The sequence below is a fragment of the Martes martes genome (genome assembly GCF_963455335.1).
Source record: "Martes martes genome assembly, chromosome: 5".
In the NCBI taxonomy this organism is placed as follows: Eukaryota; Metazoa; Chordata; class Mammalia; order Carnivora; family Mustelidae; genus Martes; species Martes martes.
Window position 1 is genome coordinate 63,165,586 of NC_137892.1, and position 24,061 is coordinate 63,189,646.

Consider the following 24,061-nt stretch of genomic DNA (forward strand, 5'->3'; position numbering starts at 1 on the left):
ATGGTTCGCTATCTGTGTGACCCAGATAACTGTACAAAATCATGTAAAGCAAGAGGGTCAAATCTTTGAGTTCTCCCTGCCACACTGAGAGGGTCCTTACTGAAAAAGAGCAGACTGTTCCTAAATCAGAACAGGAGGTTGCATGGAAAAAAAGATATCCTAGTAAAAACTGAAGAAACAAAAACTTATGGCCCAGGAGTAAATTCTGCATAAAATAAATGTAAATAAAAGTAAAAAAATAAAAAGACAAAAGTGTATCTCATTTATAGTCTTTTTTTTTTCTTCAAAGGACTGGCAGACAAGTACAGTTGACCCTTGAACAACACAGATTTGAATGGTGCAGGTCATGTATACATAGATTTTTTTTCAATAAATATAGTATAGTACTATAAATGTATTTTCTCTTATGATTTTCTTAGCATTTTATTTTCTCTAGTTAACATTTTAAGAATTTAGTGTGTTACATATAACATACAAAGTATATATTAATCAGTTATTTATGTTATTAGTAAGGCTTCCATTAACAGGCTATTACTAGTTAAATTTTTGGGGAGTCAAAAGTTATGCTCAGATTTTCAGCGATGTTGGGGTTAGCCCCTAAATCTGTGTTCAAGGATCAGCTACAGTTTATTTTGAATTATGCATTCAAAGGAAAATGATAATGTTATAATTTATGGTTTATATTTGAAGGTGAGTATTTAAAAAAAATTTCTTTGGTTTCCAAAGAGTATAAATTTTGTGGTTTTTTTTTTTTCTGTTTGGAGATGTTCTTAAGATTTTTTTATTATGGATTTTAAAAACATTGAGATAATATTATGCTTACTTCTAAAAAAACCTAATAGTAATAGTTCTGTTGAGTATTTTCGTGATATTTAAGTCGAGTTAAGTGAAGATTGTACATTATCTGTACACACTTAACAAAGGAAAAGTACTTCAGTAAGTGATATTAACCTATAACATTTAAGATCACTTCTTTTATTATTGTAACAATGAATAAATATATACAAATAGCTTTTAAATAATTTATTGATTTGGGGCACCTGGGTGACTCTGTCAGTTCAGTATGTGATTTCCTTTTTTTTTTTTTTTTAAGGTTTTATTTATTTATTTGACAGAGAGAGATCATAAGTAAGCAGAAAGGCAGGCAGAGAGAGAGGGGGAAGCAGGCTCCCTGCTCAATAGAGAGCCCAATGTGGGGCTTGATCCCAGGACCCTGAGATCATGATCTGAGCTGAAGGCAGAGGCTTAACCCACTGAACCACCCAGGCTCCCCAAGTGTGTGATTTTTGATCTCAGCTGAGGTCTCAATCTTAGTGTCATGAGTTAAAGCCTTATGTTGGGCTCCACTCTGGTCATAGAGCTTACTATAAAAAAAAAAAAAAGAAAAGAAAAAGAAAAAGAATTTATTGATTTTTTTCTCCTTAATTTTATTTAATTGAACTTTTAATTTTACAATAATGTAGATTCACATGCTGTTTTAGGAATACAGAGAGGTCTGGTGTAACCTATGCTTCTTTTCCTCCAGTGGCAACATCTTATAAAACTAGTAAGGTATTACAACCAAGATACTGACATTTGTGCAGTCCAAATTCAGAATATTTCCATCACAGAGATCCTTCGTGTTGCCATTGCATCTCTGAAACTACTTCATGCCCTTTGCTTGACCTTGCCCCTCTGAACCCCCAGCAACTACTAATTGGTTCTCTATCTCTGTAATGTTGTCATTTCAAGAATGGTATACAAATGTAATAATACAATATGTAATCTTTTAGGATTTTTCTCACTCATCATACTTATCTGGAGATTAATTGGATTTGTGGTGTATATCATTATTTGTTTCTTTTTATTTCTGAGTGGCATTCCATGGCATAAATGTTTAACCATTTTATTTATCATTCGTTTAACCATTCATCCATTGAAGGACATCTGGGTTGTTTCCATTTTGGCTACTAGGAATAAAGCTGTTATTAATACTTGTTAACAGGTTTTTGTATGAGTATAAATTTCTATTTCCCAGGGATAAATGCCCAGGGGTGCAATTACTGGTATGGTAATTACAAGTTTAGTTTTGTAAGAAATTGCCAAACTGCAAGTAACTACAACCTTTTGGAGTTACCACCAGTGTATGAATGATCAGTTTGCTCTGTGTTCTCACTATCATTTGGTGTTGTCACTATGTTTTTATAGAAGATGAGAGCCATTTTGATATGTGTGTAGTGTAGTCATTTTGATATGCTGTAGGTTTAATTTGTGCTTTCCTAGTAGGTAATGAAGTTTTATTTTTTCATGTGCTTTTTGCTTTACGTTCTTCAGTGAATTTATTTGTTGAAGTCTGTATTAGTTTGCTAGTACTGCCATAAGAAAATACCAAACTGGGTGGCTTGATGGACAGATATTTATTTCTCACGGTCTCACAGTTCTTCCAGGAGGCTGGAAGTTCAATATCAAGGTGTTGGCAAGTTTGGTTTCTCCTGAGGTGTCTCTCTTTGGCTTGTGGATGGCTCTCTTCTCACTGGATATTCAAAAGGTTTTTTCTCTGTGCCACCATTGGCGTCTCTCTTTCTTCTTATACGGACACCAGTGCTGTTGGATTTGGGTGCCACCCAGATGGTCTCAGTTAAACTTAATGACCTCTTTTTAAACGCGCTAGTTTGTCATATAGTCACTTTGAGGATGAGGGCTTCAACATGTGAATTTGGAGGGTGAGATGTACAGTTCAGTCCTTAAAAATACCTTTTGCTCTTTTTCAAATTGAATTTTTTTTTTTCCGGTTGAGTTTTGGGAGTTGTCTTTATATTCTGGATACTAGTCCTTTATCATATGTGTGGTTGCAGATATTTCTGCCAGTCTAGAATTTTTTTATTCTTCATAAGAGGGTTTTTCATGGAGCAAGAATTTTTTAACTTTGATGAGATCCAGTTTATTTTTTTTTTTAAAGATTTTATTTATTTATTTGAGAGACAGAGATCACAAGTAGGCAGAGAGGCAGGCGGGAGGGGGCGGGGTGGGGAGGGGAAAAGCAGAGAGCCTGATGTGGAGCTCTATCCCAGGACCCTGGGATCATGATCTGAGCCGAAGGCAGAGGCTTTAACCCAGTGAGCCATCCAGGTGCCCCAAGATCCAGTTTATTAATGTTCCCTTTTATGGAGTGTGCTTTTGGTGTCAAGTTTAAAAACACTTTACTTAGTTATATAACTGTTTTAAAAACTCTTCTACCATATTGAAGTAAAAATGATTAGAGATCACAAATTATACATTTGGTTTTCTTAGGAGGAATTTGTGAATGTGTAGAAAGAGAATTCACTTAGAAATAAGGGTCGGTCAGTCATGAACAAAAGAAAATACTGGGAGATGGTTCTTCATTGGAATTCCTCATTTTTGAAGCTCTTTTGAGTAAAGGCCTTTGTAGGTTTTGTTTTAGACTATCTTTTAAGAATGTTTGTATAGCAAGAAGCCGTAAAGAAGAGAGAGATTCTTTCTCTCCCTGGACAAGTTTTCTTACCTGGTGACATAATTATCTGCTTGGTTATCCAGGCTGGGAATGGGGGCATCTTGTTTAAGTGGTCCCATTTCATCCTTCACATTCACTCACTGCATCCTATTGGTTTTAACTTCTAAGAAGTTCTTCAACTTATTTCACATTTTTATCCTCATCACTAATCACTCTGATTCATTACCAAATCCTCTCCAGTGTCATTTCTATCATGCAGCTTTCCAGATTTTTTCTCTTTGTCTTTAGTTTTCAGATGTTTGACTTAATATGTCTTATTATGGATTTCTTTGTGTATATCTTGCTTAGAGTTTACTCACCTTATTCAGTCTGTATTTTTATTTCTTTTGCCAAATGTAATATTTTGTCATCCATTATTTCTTGGAGTACTCTTTCAGCCCCACCCTTTGTCTTCTTTATTTCCAAGATTCAGATGACAAAAGGTGTTACTTTGTTATAGTTCCACAAGTCCCCGAAGTTCTGAGGTTTTTTTTGGGTGGGGAGGGGGGTGTTTTTCTTTTTCTTTTTGTTTTTTCTTTGTTGTTAGTGTGTTTTTTCACTGTTGTTCAGAATGGGCAATTTCTCTTTTATTATGGTTCAGATCACTGATAATTTCCTTGTCTCCTTAATACTGCTTTTCATCTCAGTCATTGTTTAATTTTGATTCTTATATTTTTCACTTATAACATTTCTGTTTGGTCTTTTTTTATATATTTTTTTTTCTCAAGACTTCGTAAGTCTTTGCTAAGACCTTCTATTTTTCCTTTTATTTCAAGGGTGTTCCTCATTTTCCATTGAAGCATTTTTATGATGGCTGATGTAAAATCTTAATCAGATATTTCTAATATTCCTGTTGTTGTAATGTTGGCATCTACTGGTTATCACTTTTCATCCAGCTTTATGTCTTCCTTGTTCTTGGAATGATCATTAATTTTTATTGAAACCTGAACATTTTGAATATTATGAAATTCTACATTTTATTCAGATCTTCTGTTTTATTTTTTATTTATATTTTTTAAGAGTTTATTTTATTTATTTGACAGCCGGAGAGCACAAGCAGGCAGAGAGGCAGGCACAGAGAAAAGGGGGGAAGCAGGCTCCCTGCTGAGCAGAGAGCCCCATATGGGGCTCGATCCTAGGACCCTGGGACCACGACCCAAGCCGAAGACAGAGGGTTTAACCCACTGAGCCACCCTGGCACCCTCAGATCTTCTGTTTTAGCTGGGTTTGTTTGATAACACTCCATTAGGGAAAGGTGGAGTGCATGCTCCCTCATTACTTCCAGGTCGTGGTGGAAGTCCAATTTCCCCACTTAGCCTCCATTGACACCCCAGGGAGGTTGTCTTCACTGTTACTGTGGCTGAATAGCTATCTGTCCTGATAGCTATTAGACTGGGAGGGATAGAAATGTCTCATTGCTGTTCTACGTTTCCTCCACTATTGTCATTGTTACCACTGGGTGGTGGTGCTATAAATCTTGAGTGTCCACAGAGTATTTTTTCTTAGACTAGCTCAGTGGGGAGGGATAAGGTCACTTTGTTCTTTTTTTTTTTTTTAAGATTTTATTTATTTGACAGAGGATAAGCACAAGCAGGGGGAGCGGCAGAGGGAGAGGGAGAAGCAGGCTCCCTGCGAGCAGGGAGCAGGACGTGGGGCTCCATCCTAGGACCCTGGGATCATGACCCAAGCTGAAGGCAGTCACTTGAACGACTGAGCCACCCACGTGCCCCAAGGTCACTTTGTTCTTGATGGGTGGACTTAGATATGCAAGTTCCGTACTTTGTCTTCATTGACACCGTGGGGATGTCATGTTATCTCCTGGGAATTAAAGTCTTGGCTATAGTGGCCTTTTCTGACATCATTCCAGTGGGATGATTGAGGCATCTCATTATAGCATGGGGCAGTTGGAGGTCTAGGTTCCCACGTCAGCCTTTGCTGATGGGGGTAGGAATGAGACCTTAGTTTTTTCTCTATTGGTAGCTACAGTAGAGTAGTTATTTTCTAAAAGATGCTTTGCTAGATTTTCTTTTGCTTGGTCCTTTTGGCTTTGAGAGTAGGCTTTTGGAGGGTTTATTTTATCTGTGCTTGGTGTTTTTGGCACTCAGTTTCTCAGTCCTTGGTAAAATGTGGTAAAAATGAAAACCCAAGGAACTTCTCTTGTTTCATTCTTTGGGTGCTGAGGTCCATATCCAGTCTTTCTTCTTCTCTCTGTCTTTCCTTACTCTTAAGTTTATTTTTTATATAATGTCTCCAGTTTCTAGTTGTAGGTAGAGGAATAGGGAAAAGTATATCTACTTCATCTTTTCAGAAGTAAAAAGTGTATTTCAGGTACTTAGTAACAAAAATTACCTCTAAACAGCTCTTGAATTGGATCTAGGTAGAAATTATTGTCTTTTAATGCCTTTTGTTTGTTTATTTTTAAGACTAAATGCCTTTAGGCAGATTTTGACAGAGATAACAATGAATTCAAATTACAAAGTAATTTGTACAAAGCAAAAATATAGAATCAACCCTTGTGGATATACATTAAGTATCACACTGAGTCTTTCTTGACAACACAGGGACATACTTAAATACTAGTTTTTAACCTGTCAAGTTTTATTATGATTTCTTTTATGCATGCTGCAGTTGAAACAGTTCTCTTTGTTCTGACTCTTTGATCCAGTTACAGAGTGACTGATAATGTATGGAAATAGTTCTCAGGTTTTAGGTAATCTGTTAGAGCTTTGTTAGAGTCTCATGGTCAAGTTTTGCCTTTAGTCAGCTATGGATATATCTATGAGGATTTAATATTTCAGAGGTTTACTATATAATAGAAAAGAAATATTATGTATATCACTAAAGGACAGTTACATTGTTACAAAACGTGAGAAAAAGCAAGGGCTTTCTTTTATACAGGTAGCATAAGATTTTCAAATTCCTTTCAACGGTGGTATTTTACAATAAAATACTATCATGATTGTAGATGTTAAAAAAATGTTTTCTTTGTATTTCTTTCAGGGTGATGGTTTAGAAGACAATGAAAAGAATTTCTATGAATCTGATGATGAACAGAAGGAAAAGACTGACCAAAGGAAGAAGCCATATACTATGGATCCAGACCATAGACTTTTAATTCGGAATACAAAGCCTTTGCTTCAGAGCAGGAATGCAGCGGTATGTTAAAACCCTTACAAGAAATAATTTATGGATTTTTTAAAACAGTTGTTAATAGTATGTAAGTTCAGTGAACAATTTTTCAGTGTGCTAAGGGAGCATTTGTTTATTTATTTGATCATACACCAAAAAAATCAGTTTTGATGAGGTTACTTGGTTTGGTAGTTATATGCCTATTGGACTTCATTTACTTTTTTGTGGTTTTGTTCATTGGCTTTTCCTAATATATGAGCTTAATATATTTCTCATTGGGTTGGAAGACTGCATATTTCTGTTACTTGGTTGTAGTTGAGAGCACTTAATCTGGTATCAGTCCATAATATTCATGTGAACGTAATAAGAGTTTTTAAGAGACTAACATATAAAGTGTCTAGCATAATGCCGCATACCTAAAAAATTTTAACTGGTAGGAATAGCAGTTAAAAATCATTTTCATTTGACTAGATGACATTTTCATTTGACTCATTTGACTACTGAGTATGTTTTCTTTTGTTTTACATCTTTTTGGTTTAAATACACTTTATATTTCATTTATTTATGTGCACAATAAAGAATTAGGAAATAGGGACCGGCAAAACTTTAAAGAAACTAAAACATCATATTCCATCACTCAGAAATCACTGTTTTGTTTTGTTTTGTTTTTAAAGATTTTACTTATTTATTTGACAGACGGAGATCACAAGTATGCAGAGAGGCAGACAGGCAGGCAGAGGGGTGTGGGGGAAGCAGGCTCCCTGCTGAGCAGAGAGCCTGATGCGGGGCTTGATCCTAGGACTCTGAGATCATGACCTGAGCCGAAGGCAGAGACTTAACCCACTGAGGCACCCAGATGCCCCTCACTGTTATGTGTTGGTGCATTTTCTTCCAGACCCTTTTTCTGCATAAATGTATATATATTCACCTGTGTGTTTATCTATACATACATATTCTTTAAACTAAGGTAAAAATTATACAGAACATAGTACTTTTTTAACCTTTTTTTCCCTACTCAGTCCTCTCTATTCAATAAAATTTCATCTCATTTAATACCAGTTTATTTTAAATTATCTTTTATAAATAGGTAATCCAAACCAGTATGTATAGTACCTGGTTGTTACAGCTCTTAAACCTCCCAAGTCTTGCAGAATGTTCTTCAGGGTTTTCTCTTTGCTTACTTTATAGTGCTATTTAATTTTTTTCTTCTGTGCTCTGTGTTTCCTGTTAACTGGAAGTTATATCTAAACATTTGATGGAGTCAGGTAAAACATATTCTTAATATTGTTAATTTAAAAAATGTTCTTAATGAATGGTTCTGTTCAACTAATAAAAACTTTGAAAATGTGAGTTATTTTAAGTTTTCCGATGCCTGCTGATTTAGAGCTTAGAGCTCTGTCTGTGTATCTTAGTAATTGGCAGAAGTTTTTATCTTATACCTGATAATTTAGTTTCTATATCATTATTAAATAACCATACACAGTAATAAAAAAATGCTATTTTACTAATGTTGTAAAACATGGTTATATTTCAGTGAGCCCAGCTTAGCTAGATTATATTTAAGTAGCTGTAACTTGTCACCTAAAACTCTCTTTATAGTCGACTCACTGTTTATCTTTATCTTGGGAATTGATTTTATAGTCCAAATACTTACTGATCAAAAATGGTGAAACAAATAGAAGTAGTTTGTACTTTCTTCCCCAGTATGTTTTGATTCCATACTTATTTGGTATATACCAAACAGAGTAATTTACTTTTTGTCCCAATATATTTTGCTGTCCTGCTAATTTGGTGCTGCTAAGTACATATAAAGGTTGACTGTTGAAGGATTGTGAGTAGATTTCCTTCTTCTAGCCTTACTCACAGTTAAAGGAGAAACTTTGAGAATTTTTTTCAGGAAACTTGGTCAGTGCTGTGTATTGCTTTGGAGATAAGGGGCATTGTCAGCAGAGTGTTGGGAGGCTGTCCAAACTGTAGATAAGGCAAAAGTGGTAGAGTAGTTAGGAATAGAAAAGTGCTTATAGGATATACTATATCATGAATGCACATAATTTAACTGTAGAGGACCCATCTATTTGTGTATTTTAGTCATTTTGGACTTTGGAGGTATGGGAGTTTCCCTCTTGGCTTTTACAAATTAGACTATAGATTTCAAATTCTGGTTGTGGAAGCAACTTCATATATTAACTTTCATTATTAACTTTTAGATTTGTAAATACTAGGGGAAAAGAAGAGTATGTATTCCTTGTGGGCTTGAGGGAGTGCCCTAATTAGTATAGTAGAAGAGATTACATACTGAGTGGCATCTAGAATCTTTAAAACATTGACACATACAGAAAGTACAGTTTACTTTCTTGCTAGTAGCATTGGATGATTTTTAATAGAAAAGGGCTTAATTTCTGTAAAATACATTACAATCAAGTTTTACTTTCTTTTCTATTATATACTAATACTTATTAGCCAACTGTATACTTTAGTATTTGTAAAAATGACTATTGCCTACTTGTAGATTAAGTCAGTCATAGAAATTTTATTTTATAAGATACTATTTTTTAAAATTTTTTAACATTAAAAAATTTTTATTTGAGAGAGAGCAAGTTGGAGAGAGAGAGAGCATGAGATGGGGGAGAGGGAGGGGCAGAGAGAGAAGCAGACTCCCTGTTGAGCAGGGAGCCTGACATGGAACTTAGTCCCAGATCATGACCTGGGCCAAAGGCAGATGCCTAACCGACGGAACCACCCAGGCGCCCTTATTTTATAAGATTTTAAATTCAGGACAGTTTTTTCAATAATTACAGTGTATTTGTGGATCACAAGTGAAGAATAAAATATCCTTAAGTTCCTCAAATTGCCAAGTAATATCTGAAAGCTATAAATCAGCCTTGTAAAAAAAAAAAGTACAGCAACGGGCCAAGAAACAGTAAATTTGGGACTCCGTGAGCAGTACTTTTTTTAAGTGCTTTTTAAAAATAAATAAATAGAATAAAAACATTTTAAAAATGTTTCTTAGTTTTGGAAGGAACTCCTTTTATCTCAAGCACCCTCAGCTGCTGTATACTCTTGAAGCGTATATAAAACTCCTGCCATATATTTGTTAGAACCTTATAGAACAAGCATAAGTAAAGTAGTATTGTTTTCTGAGCTAAAGTCAAGATGATATAACTACTGTAACTCTCTGCATTTGTCACAGGTTAAACTGAATCACTTTTCAGTTTGGACTTTTGATCTGAATCTAAGTGTAGAGGCATATGGGGGAAACATAGTTCTCTTATATTTTATGACAGAAGTTCTCATCACCCTTATAATGGCTTTGAAGCAAAGACTGTTTTTAAGGTTCTGCATTTTGAAAACAAAAGATTATTTCAAATGCTGTTGCTTTAGAGGAATTATTTTAGTAGAGTTCATTTAATTATAAATTTAATGTACTGATTTTTAAAATTTTCAGCTTACTTGTTACTTTTTCAAAAGTATTTGGGCTTCATTTGGAAAGGCATACTTACAACTTTTAAAATATTCCCAATCTCAGAGTAGCAGCAGCAGTGTTAGGAAGAGTATGGGGTTTGGAGTGTTATGTAAAGCTTTGCTGCGTACGGGCAGGCAGACTTTCGGTAGTTCATTTAACATCTGTTTTCTAATAACATCTATTTTCTTTTCCAGTGATGTATTGGTTTCCTAGGGCTGTCATAGTAAATTACCACAAACCAGGTGAATTAAAACAACAGAAATGTATTTTCTCACTTTTTAGTGAGAAAGTGGAAGTCTAAAATCAAGGCATCAGAGGGTTGGTTCCTTCTGGTGGCTTTATGAGAGAAACTGCCTTTTGCTAGTTTATAGTGGTTGCCTGCAATCCGCACTCAGTGGCTTATAGATTCATCACTCCAGTCTCTGCCTCCATCTTTACATTGCCTTCTTTAATGTGTCTGTGTGTATAATTTTCTTTATAAGGACACTTACTGGATTTAGGGCCCACCCTAATCCAGTGTGAGCTCATCTCCAGCATTACCTTAATAATATCTGGAAAGACTTTTATCCAGGTAAGGCCACACTCTTCAGGTAGACATGAATTCTTGGGAGGACACTGTTCAACCTGCTTCAAAGGGGGTAGCAGCATATTTCTCTTACTTCACAGGAATTTTGTAGGAGTAAACAGTATGTAAGAATGTACTTCAAAGCTGGAGAGTGCTCCCATGTTTATAGTTCTTATTGTTTTCATGCTTAATCTTTTAGGTGGTTATGGCAGTTGCTCAGCTGTATTGGCACATATCACCGAAGTCTGAAGTTGGCATCATTTCGAAATCACTAGTGCGTTTACTTCGTAGTAATAGGTAGGACATGATTTTGTTTTTTTCTTTTGTGTGGCTTCAAAAGTAGTGTTTGAACAACTGTAATCTATCTTTCAGACATTTATTACATGACTCTGCGTTCTGTCTATAAGATTTCATACTAAAGGGGTCATCATACAAGCCTTTATACAATTTATCTCTTAGTTGGTGATAAATATAAAATTTCTCTTAAACTCAAGCCCAAAGAGATTGAAAATATTTTGGCAATGTTTAAGATCAGATTTTTATTGTCGTTTTGTTTTCTCTGTTTTAAGAATTACAAAATAGTTTCAGCTATTTAGCTTACCCTGAATATTTTGTTATAATTAGTTACTTTAAATTTAAAATTTCTTTCATTGAGTGCTTACTTCTGCTAATAGAGTTGGGGGGAAAAGATACATGTAACAAGACCTTAGTGCCTTAGCTACTTAACTCTAGACTGAGTTTTGCCATTCCTTAGTGATATTCTTTGTGCTTAGGATCTAAACACCTTTGTGTTTTAGGATTCTTTGTGTGTAAAGACCATGTCTTTATACATGGTCATTCTTTTCCTTTTTCTCAGTTCAGTAATTTTTTCTTTTCTGTAACTAGTTCAAAGGCTACCATAAGGTTCTGGAATGCATTTTTCACGTGAAGCTTTATACCACATTAACTTCTACATTCATTTCTTAGATATTTGGACATAAAATAACACAGCTTTTTTTTTTTTTTAAATCTATTCATTCTGGTCAGAACTGAGTGACTTGGTGATCATCTGATCAAGAGTTTATATTAATGCTATGATCATGTTTATTCTGTTAGCCCTAAGAACACCTTCCTTGCATGTGTTCAGAGCAGCTATAGTTTTGGCTTTACATCTTAGGAATATAGTATTGTAAAATAGGTTTTAACTTTTCCACGTGATAAATCAAATCTTATTTATTAGTTTATAGGAAAATGTGTTTAAAAAGAAGACATAAATACCTAAGATTTACTAAAAACTGTTTAATATTTGAGTTCAGTATGAAACTTACTGCCTTTTTTTTTTTTTTTTTGCTTAATATACTGTTTGCATAAAGGTACTTACTTGGAAAACATATCCAATGAAAATTCTCCTTTCATTTTTAGGGAGGTGCAGTATATTGTCCTACAGAATATAGCAACTATGTCAATTCAAAGAAAGGTATGTACATGATGAACACATAATTCAAGGGAGAAATGAATGCATTAAAACCATAAATGTATTTATGTATTTCTTTTTATAATCTAGGGTATGTTTGAACCTTATCTGAAGAGTTTCTATGTTCGATCAACTGATCCAACTATGATCAAGACTCTGAAGGTACACATGCTTTTATTTTTCAACTACCCTTAGTACATCTTTATTTTGAAGATACTGCTATAACTTCTAGCATCTGCAAAATGGAGACCTGCATTTTCAAAAACACAGATAATTTTAGGGATTTTCTTTATACTTTCTAAACTTTATTATTATATCCAGTTATAATAAATGCTGCTGCATCTTAATAATCCTAAGTTTATACATGCTGCCTGCACCTTGAATAATGCTTTGTACACTGGACAAGTAGATAATTTCAGCACTGTGTTTTTTAAGTGATATTATAGAGATTTGAATTGAGTATTGTGCAGGATAGAAAAATAGGGTTAATTTTCTACGATTTAGAAAAGACTTGTGGAGGGGCGCCTGGGTGGCTCAGTGGGTTAAAGTCTATGCCTTCGGCTCAGGTCATGATCCCAGGGTCCTGGGATTGAGCCCCACATCGGGCTCTCTGCTCAGCAGGAAGCCTGCTTCCTCCTCTCTCTCTGCCTGCCTCTCTGCCTACTTGTGATCTGTCTCTGTCAAATAAATAAATAAAATCTTAAAAAAAAAAAGAGTTTAAAAAAAAAAAAGAATAGACTTGTGGGAAAGTTGATGTTTGAGTGGATTTTAAAAGAATATTTTTGTGAATTTTTTTATTCTTGTTGGTACATTGAATGGGAGGTGGTTGTAGGGTCTGAGTAGGAGAAAAGAGCAGTTTATGCTAACAGAGATTATGAAAGAGTGTTATGTTCAGGGAATAATAACTACACTAAAGAACATAGTTAGGGATATAAAGTTATGATAATTAAAACTGTGATATTTAGACAGAAAAATAAGTGGGATAGAAAAGAAAGCGTGGCAACATCCATGTATATGAAGATGTACTATATAATAGAGTAGACCTTACAAACCAGTGTGGAAAGGATGGACTTTTCAGCATATATTGGGATGATTGGTTACTCACATGAAAACTGGGTTCAATCATAAGGAAATCTAATACACATCAAAATTGTAGGATATTTTAGGAAATAACTGGTTTGCAGTCATCAAAAATGTCAAGGTTGTGAAGGTCAGAAAAATACAGAGAAACTTTCAGGCCAAAGGAGACTAAAGATAAAACTGAATACAATGTCTGATACTGAATTGGATCCTTTTATTATGATTGAGATAATTAATGAAACTTAGTGGAAGTGATGATTGCATGGAGGTATGTATAAGTATTAATTTTCTCGATTTTCTTGGTTCTATTGTGTTCTGTAGGACAATGTCCTTGTTTGTAGGGAATATACACAGAAGTGTTTGGGGATGATGTGGTGTCAGATTGACAACTCTCAAACGATTCAGATCAAAATAGTTCTTTTTACCTTTTCTATATGTTTGAGATTGTTTTTTTTTTTTTAAATTATATAAAAATGAAAATGTTTTTAAGCATCTGCCTTTGGCTCAGGTCATGATCCCAGGGTGCTGGCATAGAGTTCCACCTTGGGCTCCTTGCTCAGCAGGAAGCCTGCTTCTCCCTCTGCCTGGTGCTCTGCCTGTTTGTACTCACTTGCTGTCTCTCTCTCTAACAAATAAATAAATAAAATCTTAAAAAATAATTAAAATGTTTTCATCAAAATAAAATGCAGAGTGACACCGTGATCTGGGAAAAAGATATTCCCAGTACCTATATCTGAAAAATGACTAGTACTGAAAATATATATGAAACTTCTCTACAATCTATCCCTTTTAATTGGAGGGTTTAGACCATTTATTTTTAATGTAATTTGTGATAGGACTATGTGTATTTATACATCACACATACATCTTGTGTTTTGTTTTCTATTTGTCCTGTCTGTTCTGTTTCTTTTTTTTTTTTTTTTAAGATTTTATTTATTTATTTGACAGATAGAGATCACAAGTAGGCAGAGAGGCAGGCAGAGATAGAGGAGGAAGCAGGCTCCCCACTGAGCAGAGAGCCCAACGTGGGGCTCCATCGCAGGACCCTGGGATCATGACCCGAGCCGAAGGCAGAGGCTTTAACTCACTGAGCCACCCAGGTGTCCCCCTTTTTTCCTTTTTCATGCTTTCCTTCAGATAGCTTGAATATTTTTTATGAGGAAGAACTGAAATGTTTTTAGTGAGCCTATTGGAGATAGACTTTTAATTACATCTTCTTATAAGTATGAATCAAGAAGAGAGAATTAAAATGTCCAAGTATTTGGGATGGTAGGATAAATGAGAACAAATCTAAGAATTAATTGGTATCTGGAAAACAGAGGTAGTACATGGAGGGCAAGTTATTTTCTAACTTTATTAATAAAGGGGAAAAAAGCAACAAACTACCTTAAATTGTTTAGGTTAATTAGATATAAATTATAAAGTTGGGACAAACAGGGAAGATGGAGGATTCTCTTTTTCCTAATTGTTTTTGAAAATTATGTAATTACTTGTTTTCTACTTGGAGATGTAGGAAGACAAAATTCACCAGAAAGGTATAATGCCTCACAACATTTGTAACAGTGTGACTTTTTAAAAACAAAAATTATCATTCTATTCAATGCCTTGTCTTTATTAAATTAATCCTTTTTCTTTGTGCTTTACAATGTTACTCTTTCTTTTTTCTACTATAGCTTGAAATTTTGACAAACTTGGCAAATGAAGCCAACATATCAACTCTTCTCCGAGAATTTCAGGTTTGTATACACTGCCAATTATAAAATAACTTCTAAAATATTTGTTTAGTTTACAGTCAAATATATATCTTTCTCAATTTACAAATAGGTAATTGTGTTAAATAAAACAGTGATTTGGGACAAGATTGAGAACTATGAAATTTGTAAATTTTCATGAATCAACATTAGCTACAAATTTTAAATTTAAGAGAAATGAAATAGTAGTCCCTTTCATGTTTTCACAGCATTTGAAAGACTGGTTTATGACTGTTTGTTGTTGTTGTTGTTTTAAATTATATTATATTACTGGTAAGGATTCCATGTCTCTGCTGTCATCATCACTAGTCCATTCCATACTCTGCATTCATGAAAGTGGCTTCACTTTTTACCTAGTTGTCCTGTTTATTTGTCCTATCACTCTTCATATAGTGTCCTCTTAGCTTTATGTATTTTTGGTCTAAAATTGCTCCTGTTATGATGTTTTTGTCATTGTTTTTGTTTTGTTGTACTTTTTAAAACCTTTAATGCATATGGATAAGGTGCCTCCCCACCAAACACCCTTAAAAAATATTATTCAAAAATTATCTCATGGATATATGCACTTTAAGATAGAGGGGTCAGCTCTGGAGACTTAGTGGTACAGGATAGCAACAGAAAATCTACTATCAGTATTATGAATTTTGTACCTCATCAGCAGTTTTCTTAGTGAAAATGTACCACATTCTACATGCAAATCACAGTTTTTGTTAACTCCCAACTTTTATTGATTTCATTTATTTTGTTACTATAATCCTCCTGTATAACTATATTAAATTTCCTTTTAGCCAAATAGATACTGGATTTTTTAAATTGTATGATCTTATACTTTTAACAGGAGTAGTAGAATATTATAGAAGTAGAATATTATAGCATGTTATAATTTTATAACTGAATTGCTGTACTTCCATGGTATTTATTTTTCTAGAAGAATTTCTTGTAAAATTAGGATGTTTTGGGGTGCCTGGCTGGCTAAGTTGGTTAAGCATCCAACTCTTGATTTTGGCTAAGGTCATGATTTCAGGCTTGTGACATGGAGTCCCATTTTGGGCTCCACACTGGGTGTAGAACCTGCTTGAGATTCTCTCTCTTCTCTCTCTGCCCCGCCCTCCCAAAATAAATAAATAATTTTTAAAAATTAGGATGTTTTGGATATCTAGTCATCTTATATTTATGTATGCCAGAAAATATAGTATCTCAAGTTTTCATCCAGTAACCCATAGCTATAGAACATTGGTTAGATTTGACTTTTACTTCATTTTTATAAATTTGCTTTTATATATATATTTTTTAAGTTTTTAATTTTTGTCTCAGTGTTTTTGTTTGTCCTTTTTCTTATTGTAGGTAATCAGTTGGGCTGTCCTTTTGCTATAAGCTTCCTGCTTAAGTCAAGTTTACTGGGAATGTAGGCAGTGAATCTCAGGCAGTTTTATGGCATTGTTTAGTTATACAGAGGTGACACATTGAAGCTATCTCAAAATATTGGTAATCTGGCCATTTCAATTAAGATCAGCATTTTTAATAAGGCCACTTTCTGATATACTTTTTATGTATCTACTTTTATCACTGTCAATATTTGTACCTCATTTGTGTGGGTTATAGGTTATTCACTTTTTGAGTAAAATAGAGAATTTTTAAAAGATATTTTTTGTAATTGAGGAAATTAGGTCATCAACTGGGAAGCTGTTAAAATACAATTGATCTTTCCTACATGGAACTAAGAGAATTTGTGTAATTTATTTCTTCAGTACTTAATCTTGTTCTTAGTGCTGTTCTCACAAAATCTGTATGGCTTTAGATATTCTTAGATTTTTTTTATTTGTCATTTTGACACCATTTAAATGTACATCCTTTTTGGTATGTTAAATAACCATAGTGTTAATTGTACATTATGTACATATCATTTGAAGTTGGGAATCTTTTTTTAAAAATGTCAGTTGAGGAATGCCTGGCTGGCTCAGTCAGTAGAGCATGTGACACTTGATTTCAGGGTCGTGAGTTCAAGCCCCACATTGGGAGTAAAGCTTACTCAAAAATAAATAAATTTTAAAAAATTCAGTTGAAAATAGAATTTTAAATTTTGTTTACATACACTGTAATATATAAATACAAGTATGCATATTTAAAGCATATTTATTTCTGTAAATAAGAAAAGCTGAGTTTTATTTTTTTTAAAAGATTTTATTTATTTATTTGACAGACAGAGATCACAAGTAGGCAGAGAGGCAGGCAGAGAGAGAGAGGGAGGAAGCAGGCTCCCCGCTGAGCAGAGAGCCCGACGCGGGGCTTGATCCCAGGACCCTGAGATCATGACCTGAGCCGAAGGCAGAGGCTTTAACCCACTGAGCCACCCAGGTGCCCCAAAAGCTGAGTTTTTAAATTAGGAAACTTATAATCAAAGTGAAATTCTTTAGGGCTGTATTAAATTTTATAAAGCTCTTTTAACTTGCTATTGTTAAATCAGTGATTTCTTTTTAAGTTTATATAAATACATAGTTTACAGTATGTTTTTAAAACATTCTTTTAAAGAAAATATATTTCAAAAGTAGGGAATTCTGTTACAGACTGAGTATTTTTAAAGTCTTTATTGCAATAGTGCTCATTGTAGCTATTATAGTTTTACTGCCATTCAGATAACATTTTGAAAATGTTTGTCATTAGTGTATTTGTCCTCCTCTTCTCCCAACTTTAGATTTAGTGTCTCTGAAAAAGCAACCCTTTTTTTCATAGATTCACAGATGCTGCTGGTTAAATGAACTGAAACCTCCAAAAAGAGAGTTCTCATCATCTCTTTCAACCTTGCACTTAAACTAATTGCTGTCTTTGGGTGACTGCTCCCCACTATCTGTTTTGGAGTCACAAGCCTCTGTGGCCACAGGTGAATGAACCTGGCTTGAAAATGTGCCTCTTCTATAGGCACATTCTTTAAGTAAAAAAAAAAAAATTAAATTAAGCTAATCAGTTGGCCCTGATGTGCATATAAATGAGAATATTATAGATTCTAAAATTTGTATTTTTGACAAAGTTCAGTATATCTTTTTGTTCACTTGATGGTACCAAAGTATAAACTAATTGAAATGCTATTTTTTAGACCTATGTGAAAAGCCAGGATAAACAGTTTGCAGCAGCCACTATTCAAACCATAGGCAGATGTGCAACCAACATCTCAGAAGTCACTGATACATGCCTCAATGGCCTGGTATGTCTGTTGTCCAACAGAGATGGTAAGTTGATAATTTTATTTTATTTTCAAGTAATTTATCATTTGAGTACTCTTGGCATGATCTTCAAATTCTAACATTTTTACATTTTTTAACATTTCATTTTAGTGTTTCCTGTATGTCAGTAGCATGATCATATGAGAGTAGCAATTTATGCTCGAAATAGAAAGACACACACACACACACACACACACACACACACCCCTTTGTGGTGTTTTAGTAAATTAGATAATAAACTTGCAAACAGTATTTGTTTTTCCTAAATAGAACTAAGAAACTGTAGTTTGTTTATTTTATTTCTTCACAGTTTAATCACCTTCATTATGCCTTTTCCACAAAGGTTATATTTTATGGCTTGTAATGACACATAAGTCATGTATAATATTGGTTCACCTGCAGAGGGTGCTAAAAGCAGGCAAATGACTATAACATGGAGAAGTGGCTAGATCAAAAAAGTATGTTTATTGTGTACCTTCAGAGTTTTTTTGTGTTTTTTTTTCTTCAGAAATTCAGCTAATAATTTTATATTCAATATTAAATTCAATTTAAAAGTCATCAGTTTGCAACAGCTTTGTGTTTTTAAGCCAAACAACATGTAAACATTTTGTAAAACTTGATAGGTGATAACCAGTAAAATGCATAATCTAGATTTCATACTGTTCTGTGGTAAAATGTCTGTTATTTCTATGGTATGACTTTAGAATAAATAAAGCCATTTGGAGAAAGATCAGTATTAGTCCCTTTCACCTTTATTATAATTTATATAGAGGATTTTTATTATAATTGTATATTTAATTAAAACAGATTCTTTCTAGGACAAATTCTGTTTTCTGTGTAAAATCATTGAAATGATTTGTGGAATTCTAAGTATAAATATGTCATATTTAAACATAGGCATATAGGACATAGGAAATATAAGAAAATTGATTATATTTAAATTTTATTTATATTATTATTTGTATTTTCACTAAATAACTCTTTTATCCCTAATTATCAAATCCCACATGTAAATCTCTTTAGAAAATTACACTATTGTGATCACTACTTCTAATGAAAAAACTGAAACAAAATTTAGCCCAATTAAGAGTGATTTTTTATTGTGAACATAAAATTATAAACTTTAATCCTGTAAATTCAAGATAATATGATGGATAGAACATTTTTCTACATGTAATACTAAAACTAAGTGGCAACAAAAATTATCAAGGAAAGTGTGTGGTTTTTTTTAATTGACTATAGAAAGTAGAGGAGATTAGGTTGCAAAATGTCATTCATTTTACTTGTTTCTACTTTTCATTCTTTTTGTCTCTATTTCTCTGTTGCACTTTAAAATATGAGTTGAAAACATGTTTTATTACCTGTATCTTAATAATGACCTATTCTATTATTTATGATACATTTCTTGGGAAGATATTTCCAGAACATTAAAGATTATGAACCAAGATTTACCAGGGTAATTTTTCTTTTAAAATTCAGTTGCATACAAAAAGTACTATAAATTAGAACACTCATTAGTTCTTTTAAACACAAAATATATTCAAGGTTTCTGAATTTTAGTTTTTGACCTTTTTTTCTCATGTGAAATTGTTGTAGATTTTAAAGCAATTATCTCTACTTCAGTTTTGTAATATATTAATTTCTTGAAAAATACCCTTTATTGACTTTCATTTAAAAGACAAATATTCTACCCCAGTAGCACTTTGAAAGAAAGAATAGATTGTTTTGTAATTATGTGATGGGAGATTAAAATAATCTGTATTCACTCTTAAAAGTAGGAGAATTTACTTACTTAAACTCTGATATTTTGATGTTTAGGCTTTTGTTTTTGATAAATCAAAACCATCATTATAACAATGGCTTTTTCCTCTGTAGTTTAATATTTAGAAACTTTAATTGTTCAGATTTTGGTTGTATAATCATCATTAGCCTATAGTTTCTGATTCTTTAATTCTTTTTCATACGAGTACACGTTTGTAGTTTGGAAACCTCATTAAAATTAGTAAAACAAATAAGGAGAATATTTATATTAAAATCAGTAGCATTAAGGAAAGTGATAATATTTTTAACTTAAAAATGGCCAATTCTGACAACAGAACTCCTTTCTTCTATTAAAAGATCTGCTCTTCGGGATAGGTATCTAGAATGAGGCCTCAGTTTCTTTAAAATCTCTAGGATCTTTTGAAGCTCTAAGATCTGTTACTCTTGATTTTATGTTAATACAAATATCTGCTCATCTGTTCAGATAATGTATCTTAAACCCTTAGGGGCAGCCTTTAGGCTCCATTGTTTCTTTTACATATATTTAACACATTGTTTTTAGACCTGTAGGTTGTTTTGTTTTGTTTTAAAGATTTTATTTATTTATTTGATAGACAGAGATTACAAGTAGAGGCAGGCAGGGAGAGAGGCAGGGAGATAGGAGGAAGCAGGCTCCCCGCTGAGCAGAGAGCTCGATGTGGGCTCTATCCCAGGACCCTGAGACCATGACCTGAGCTGAAGGCAGAGGCTTTAACCCACTGAGCCACCCAGGTACCCCATGGTTTTTTTTGTTTTTGTTTTTTTTTAATGTTACTGACTTCTCCCTTCTTGACACGGAGAGGACTTTTCAAGGCAGACTTGAAGCTTGCCTAAAACAATTCAGTATCACTATATGAGATTAATACGACAAATTTCTCAAGGATCTTTATGAGAAACTGCACTTCATTTGGCTGAATAAACTTACCATCTACTGTAAACTAAAAGGATTGGGGCAGAGGACTATTTTTTATTTCATTGAGTTTTATATAACTCAGTAAATGTTTATTGAGAACTTGAATATAGTTGGGGTATTTAGTAAGTGTTAAATAGGTTAATAGGTTAAATGAATAAGATATTCATTCAGCCTATAAAAAGTTCCTGCCTTTACAGAGTTAACAGTCTAATGAAGGGATACAGTAATATAAAACAAGTGTATTATAGTTTTTCTGTGTATTGACCACTTACTCTGTTGGGGGCTGTCTGCTTGCATGTAGAACTAGACTACCTATGTTTGAATGTTAATGTTATCTTGAATAAATTACTCAATCTCCCTGTGCTTCAGATTCTTCATTTGCAAGATGATGGTAATAGTACACTGTAGTAACCTTGAAGGCATAGGCTAACTGAAAGAAACCTGCCACAAAAAGCCATATACTGAATGATTCCACTTGTGTGAAATATCTAAAATAGTCAAATTCATAGAATCAGAGAGTGGAATGACAGTAGCCAGGGGTGGGGGAAAAGGGAAATAGGGAATTACTAAACAGCAAACATAATATTTCAATTAAGTAAGCTGAATAAGCTATAGAGATTTGCTGTACAACATTGTACCTATAATCAACAATAATGCAGATAAAGTTTTGTAAGAGGGTAGATCTCATTTTAAGTGTTCTTACCAAAGTGAAGTTAAATTAAAAAAAAAAAAAGTAGGCTCTATTTCTTACAGTAAGGACCCTTAAGTCTTGTTAAGAACAAAGAGGAAGCTAGGAAAAGTCTAGAACACCGGGTCATTTTGTGCTTTTGGTAGAACAGCACTACAGTCCTGTGGTCTTTGAAAAACAGGAGATAGAGTAAAAGAAAAGTAGGGTGGAATTACGTGAAGGGGTGAGAGGGCACATGGGGTGGGTAATAAAGACCCCTGCTGCAGACGTCCAGGTTATTATGCCCAGAACCTGTGAATATGCTACCTTCCATGGCAGAAGGGATTTTGCAGATGTGATTAAGATTCTTGATATGGAGATCAAAAGGGTCCTTTTAAGAAAAGGAGGGAGGTCAAGATGTCAAGCAGAGATTGAAGCGATGCCGTTGCTAGATCAGGACCTTGAGTCAAGGAATGTGAACAACCTGTAGAAGTTAGAAAAGGCAAAGAATAGATTTTCTCCTAGAACCTCCATAGAAAGGTAGTCCTATTGACATCTTGCTTTTAGCCCCTTACGGTCTAAACTCTTAACTTCTAACTCTAGAACTGTAAGACACTGAATTTGTATTGTGTTAGGCCACTAAGTTTGTGGTAATTTATAACAACAATAGGAAAGTAATACAGCATCAAAGGATAAATGATACCAAATATATTTTTCAGCTATAGCCAATCCTGCCTCTCCGTGTGTATAATTAAAATTATACAATATTTTTTCTTTGTCTAGTTTTATAATAATACATTTTAAAAATAAAAAAAAATTTTATACTGTGGATTCTTAAAGCCACATTTACCGTATTTTACTTTGCATAGTAATTACTTTTAATTTTTCTTACCTAGAGTATAAGGTTGACAAAGTCGGGATCTTAACCTTTGTTTTCATCAAAGCTCAAAGCGGTGGTCTTTGTATAGTAGCTGCTCCTCTTAACTTAGAATTTAGAGATGAAATGGTACCTTTTGAATTCTGGATAAAGTCATATAGTTCTAGGGCATTTGTCTTTCTTTATCTTTAAAATAATGAAAATAAGCTACCTACCATATGTTACTATAGAAGAGAAAGAAATATTTTATGTCATAAACTAAAGCATTGTATAACCATCAATTTATCATTCTGTTGGAGAAAGTGCTATGTAATTTGAAATACGTATGTTTAATAATGATTAAAATGATAAAAAATTTTACTTGTATTCTTAGAGCTAGATAAGAAAATATGTTTTAGGGGCGCCAGGGTGGCTTCATCGTTGAGCATCTGTCTGCCTTCAGCTCAGGTCATGATCCCCAGGTCCTGGGATCAAGCCACATATTGGGCTCCCTGCTTGGCAGAAAGCCTGCTTCTCCTTCTCCAACTCCCCCTGCTCGTGTTCCCTCTTTTGCTGTATCTCTGTCAAACAAATAAATAAAATCTTTTAAAAAATATATACATTTTTTTTTTCAGAGAAAAGAATAACAACACAAATCATGGTATTTCTAGTATAATATTAAAATGTACCTTTGTAGTGTATGCCAGGGGAATTTCTAATGTCCATGAAGCTCTATCAATAAAAAATGTCAAAATAATAAGTTAAGGCATTGTAGACTTATTTATTTGCCTTCAGTAGCATTAGTATTTGTTTATATAAGAATCATTCCATAAGTTCTCTCAATTGTAATCTAATTGGATTACAGTTATCTGCTGGTGCCACCAAAAATGTAACTCTGGACTAGTAATTAGCCACTTCAGTGTGATAACTCAATCTCAGAATCCCAGTTTCAGGAACTGCTTCCTTGGAGTCACTCCCAGGACCAATTATTATATTAGTTAATTATAATAATAATATTATATTATATTAGTTATAGATATACTAATATATTATATTAGTTATATATTAGTTATGTTATATTAGTTAATGTTATATATTATATATATAATAAATATATTTCTTGCTCTGGCAAGAAACAGATGGCATACTTAAAAGGTATGATTGAAGAGAATTTAATGAAGGGACTATTTATTTATTTATTTATTTATTCATTCAAAGATTTTATTTGACACAGAGAGAGATCACAAGTAGGCAGAGAGGCAGGCAGAGAGGGGGAATCAGGCTCCCTGCTGAGCAGAGAGCCCAATTTGGGGCTCGATCCCAGACTCTGAGATCATGACCTGAGCCGAAGGCAGAGGCTTAACCCACTGAGCCACCCAGGTGCCCCTGAAGGAACTATTTATAAGATGTGGGCGGGATTAAGAGAAACCAAGAAGGTATGATATAATGTCCTGAGGCTAACAGGTTATTTATTGACCGTGGAAAGCCGCTTTATCATATCTAGAGCTGAAGGAAAGGAGTGTGAGGAGTGTGAGCAGTTCAGCGGGCGAGATCCATTCAGGAGAACTGAAACTGCCAGTAGAAGAATGTACACATTGCCAGGGAGACCTGGTAGTAGAGGTCCATGATAGCAAAAATTCTCTCCTTCTGCCCCCTTGATCTCCTGCTGGTATGTC

The 24,061-nt window shown here is 33.8% G+C and overlaps 1 protein-coding gene and 1 pseudogene across 2 annotated transcripts in view; one reads left to right on the top strand and one right to left on the bottom strand.

Annotated features, from left to right (window-relative positions):
• The window catches only part of LOC308342884 (large ribosomal subunit protein uL23-like), a 1,151,147-nt pseudogene that overhangs the window by 767,883 nt on the left and 359,203 nt on the right, over window positions 1-24,061 (bottom strand). The gene's annotated exons all lie outside the window — the stretch shown is intronic.
• Window positions 1-24,061, top strand: part of AP3B1 (adaptor related protein complex 3 subunit beta 1) — a 282,043-nt gene that overhangs the window by 123,775 nt on the left and 134,207 nt on the right. The window contains exons 8-13 of the mRNA XM_080804718.1: window positions 6,491-6,646; window positions 10,847-10,944; window positions 12,049-12,103; window positions 12,191-12,262; window positions 14,854-14,916; window positions 18,023-18,155. Of these exons, the coding sequence (XP_080660844.1) occupies window positions 6,491-6,646; window positions 10,847-10,944; window positions 12,049-12,103; window positions 12,191-12,262; window positions 14,854-14,916; window positions 18,023-18,155 (577 nt within the window). The remainder of the gene's footprint in view (window positions 1-6,490; window positions 6,647-10,846; window positions 10,945-12,048; window positions 12,104-12,190; window positions 12,263-14,853; window positions 14,917-18,022; window positions 18,156-24,061) is intronic.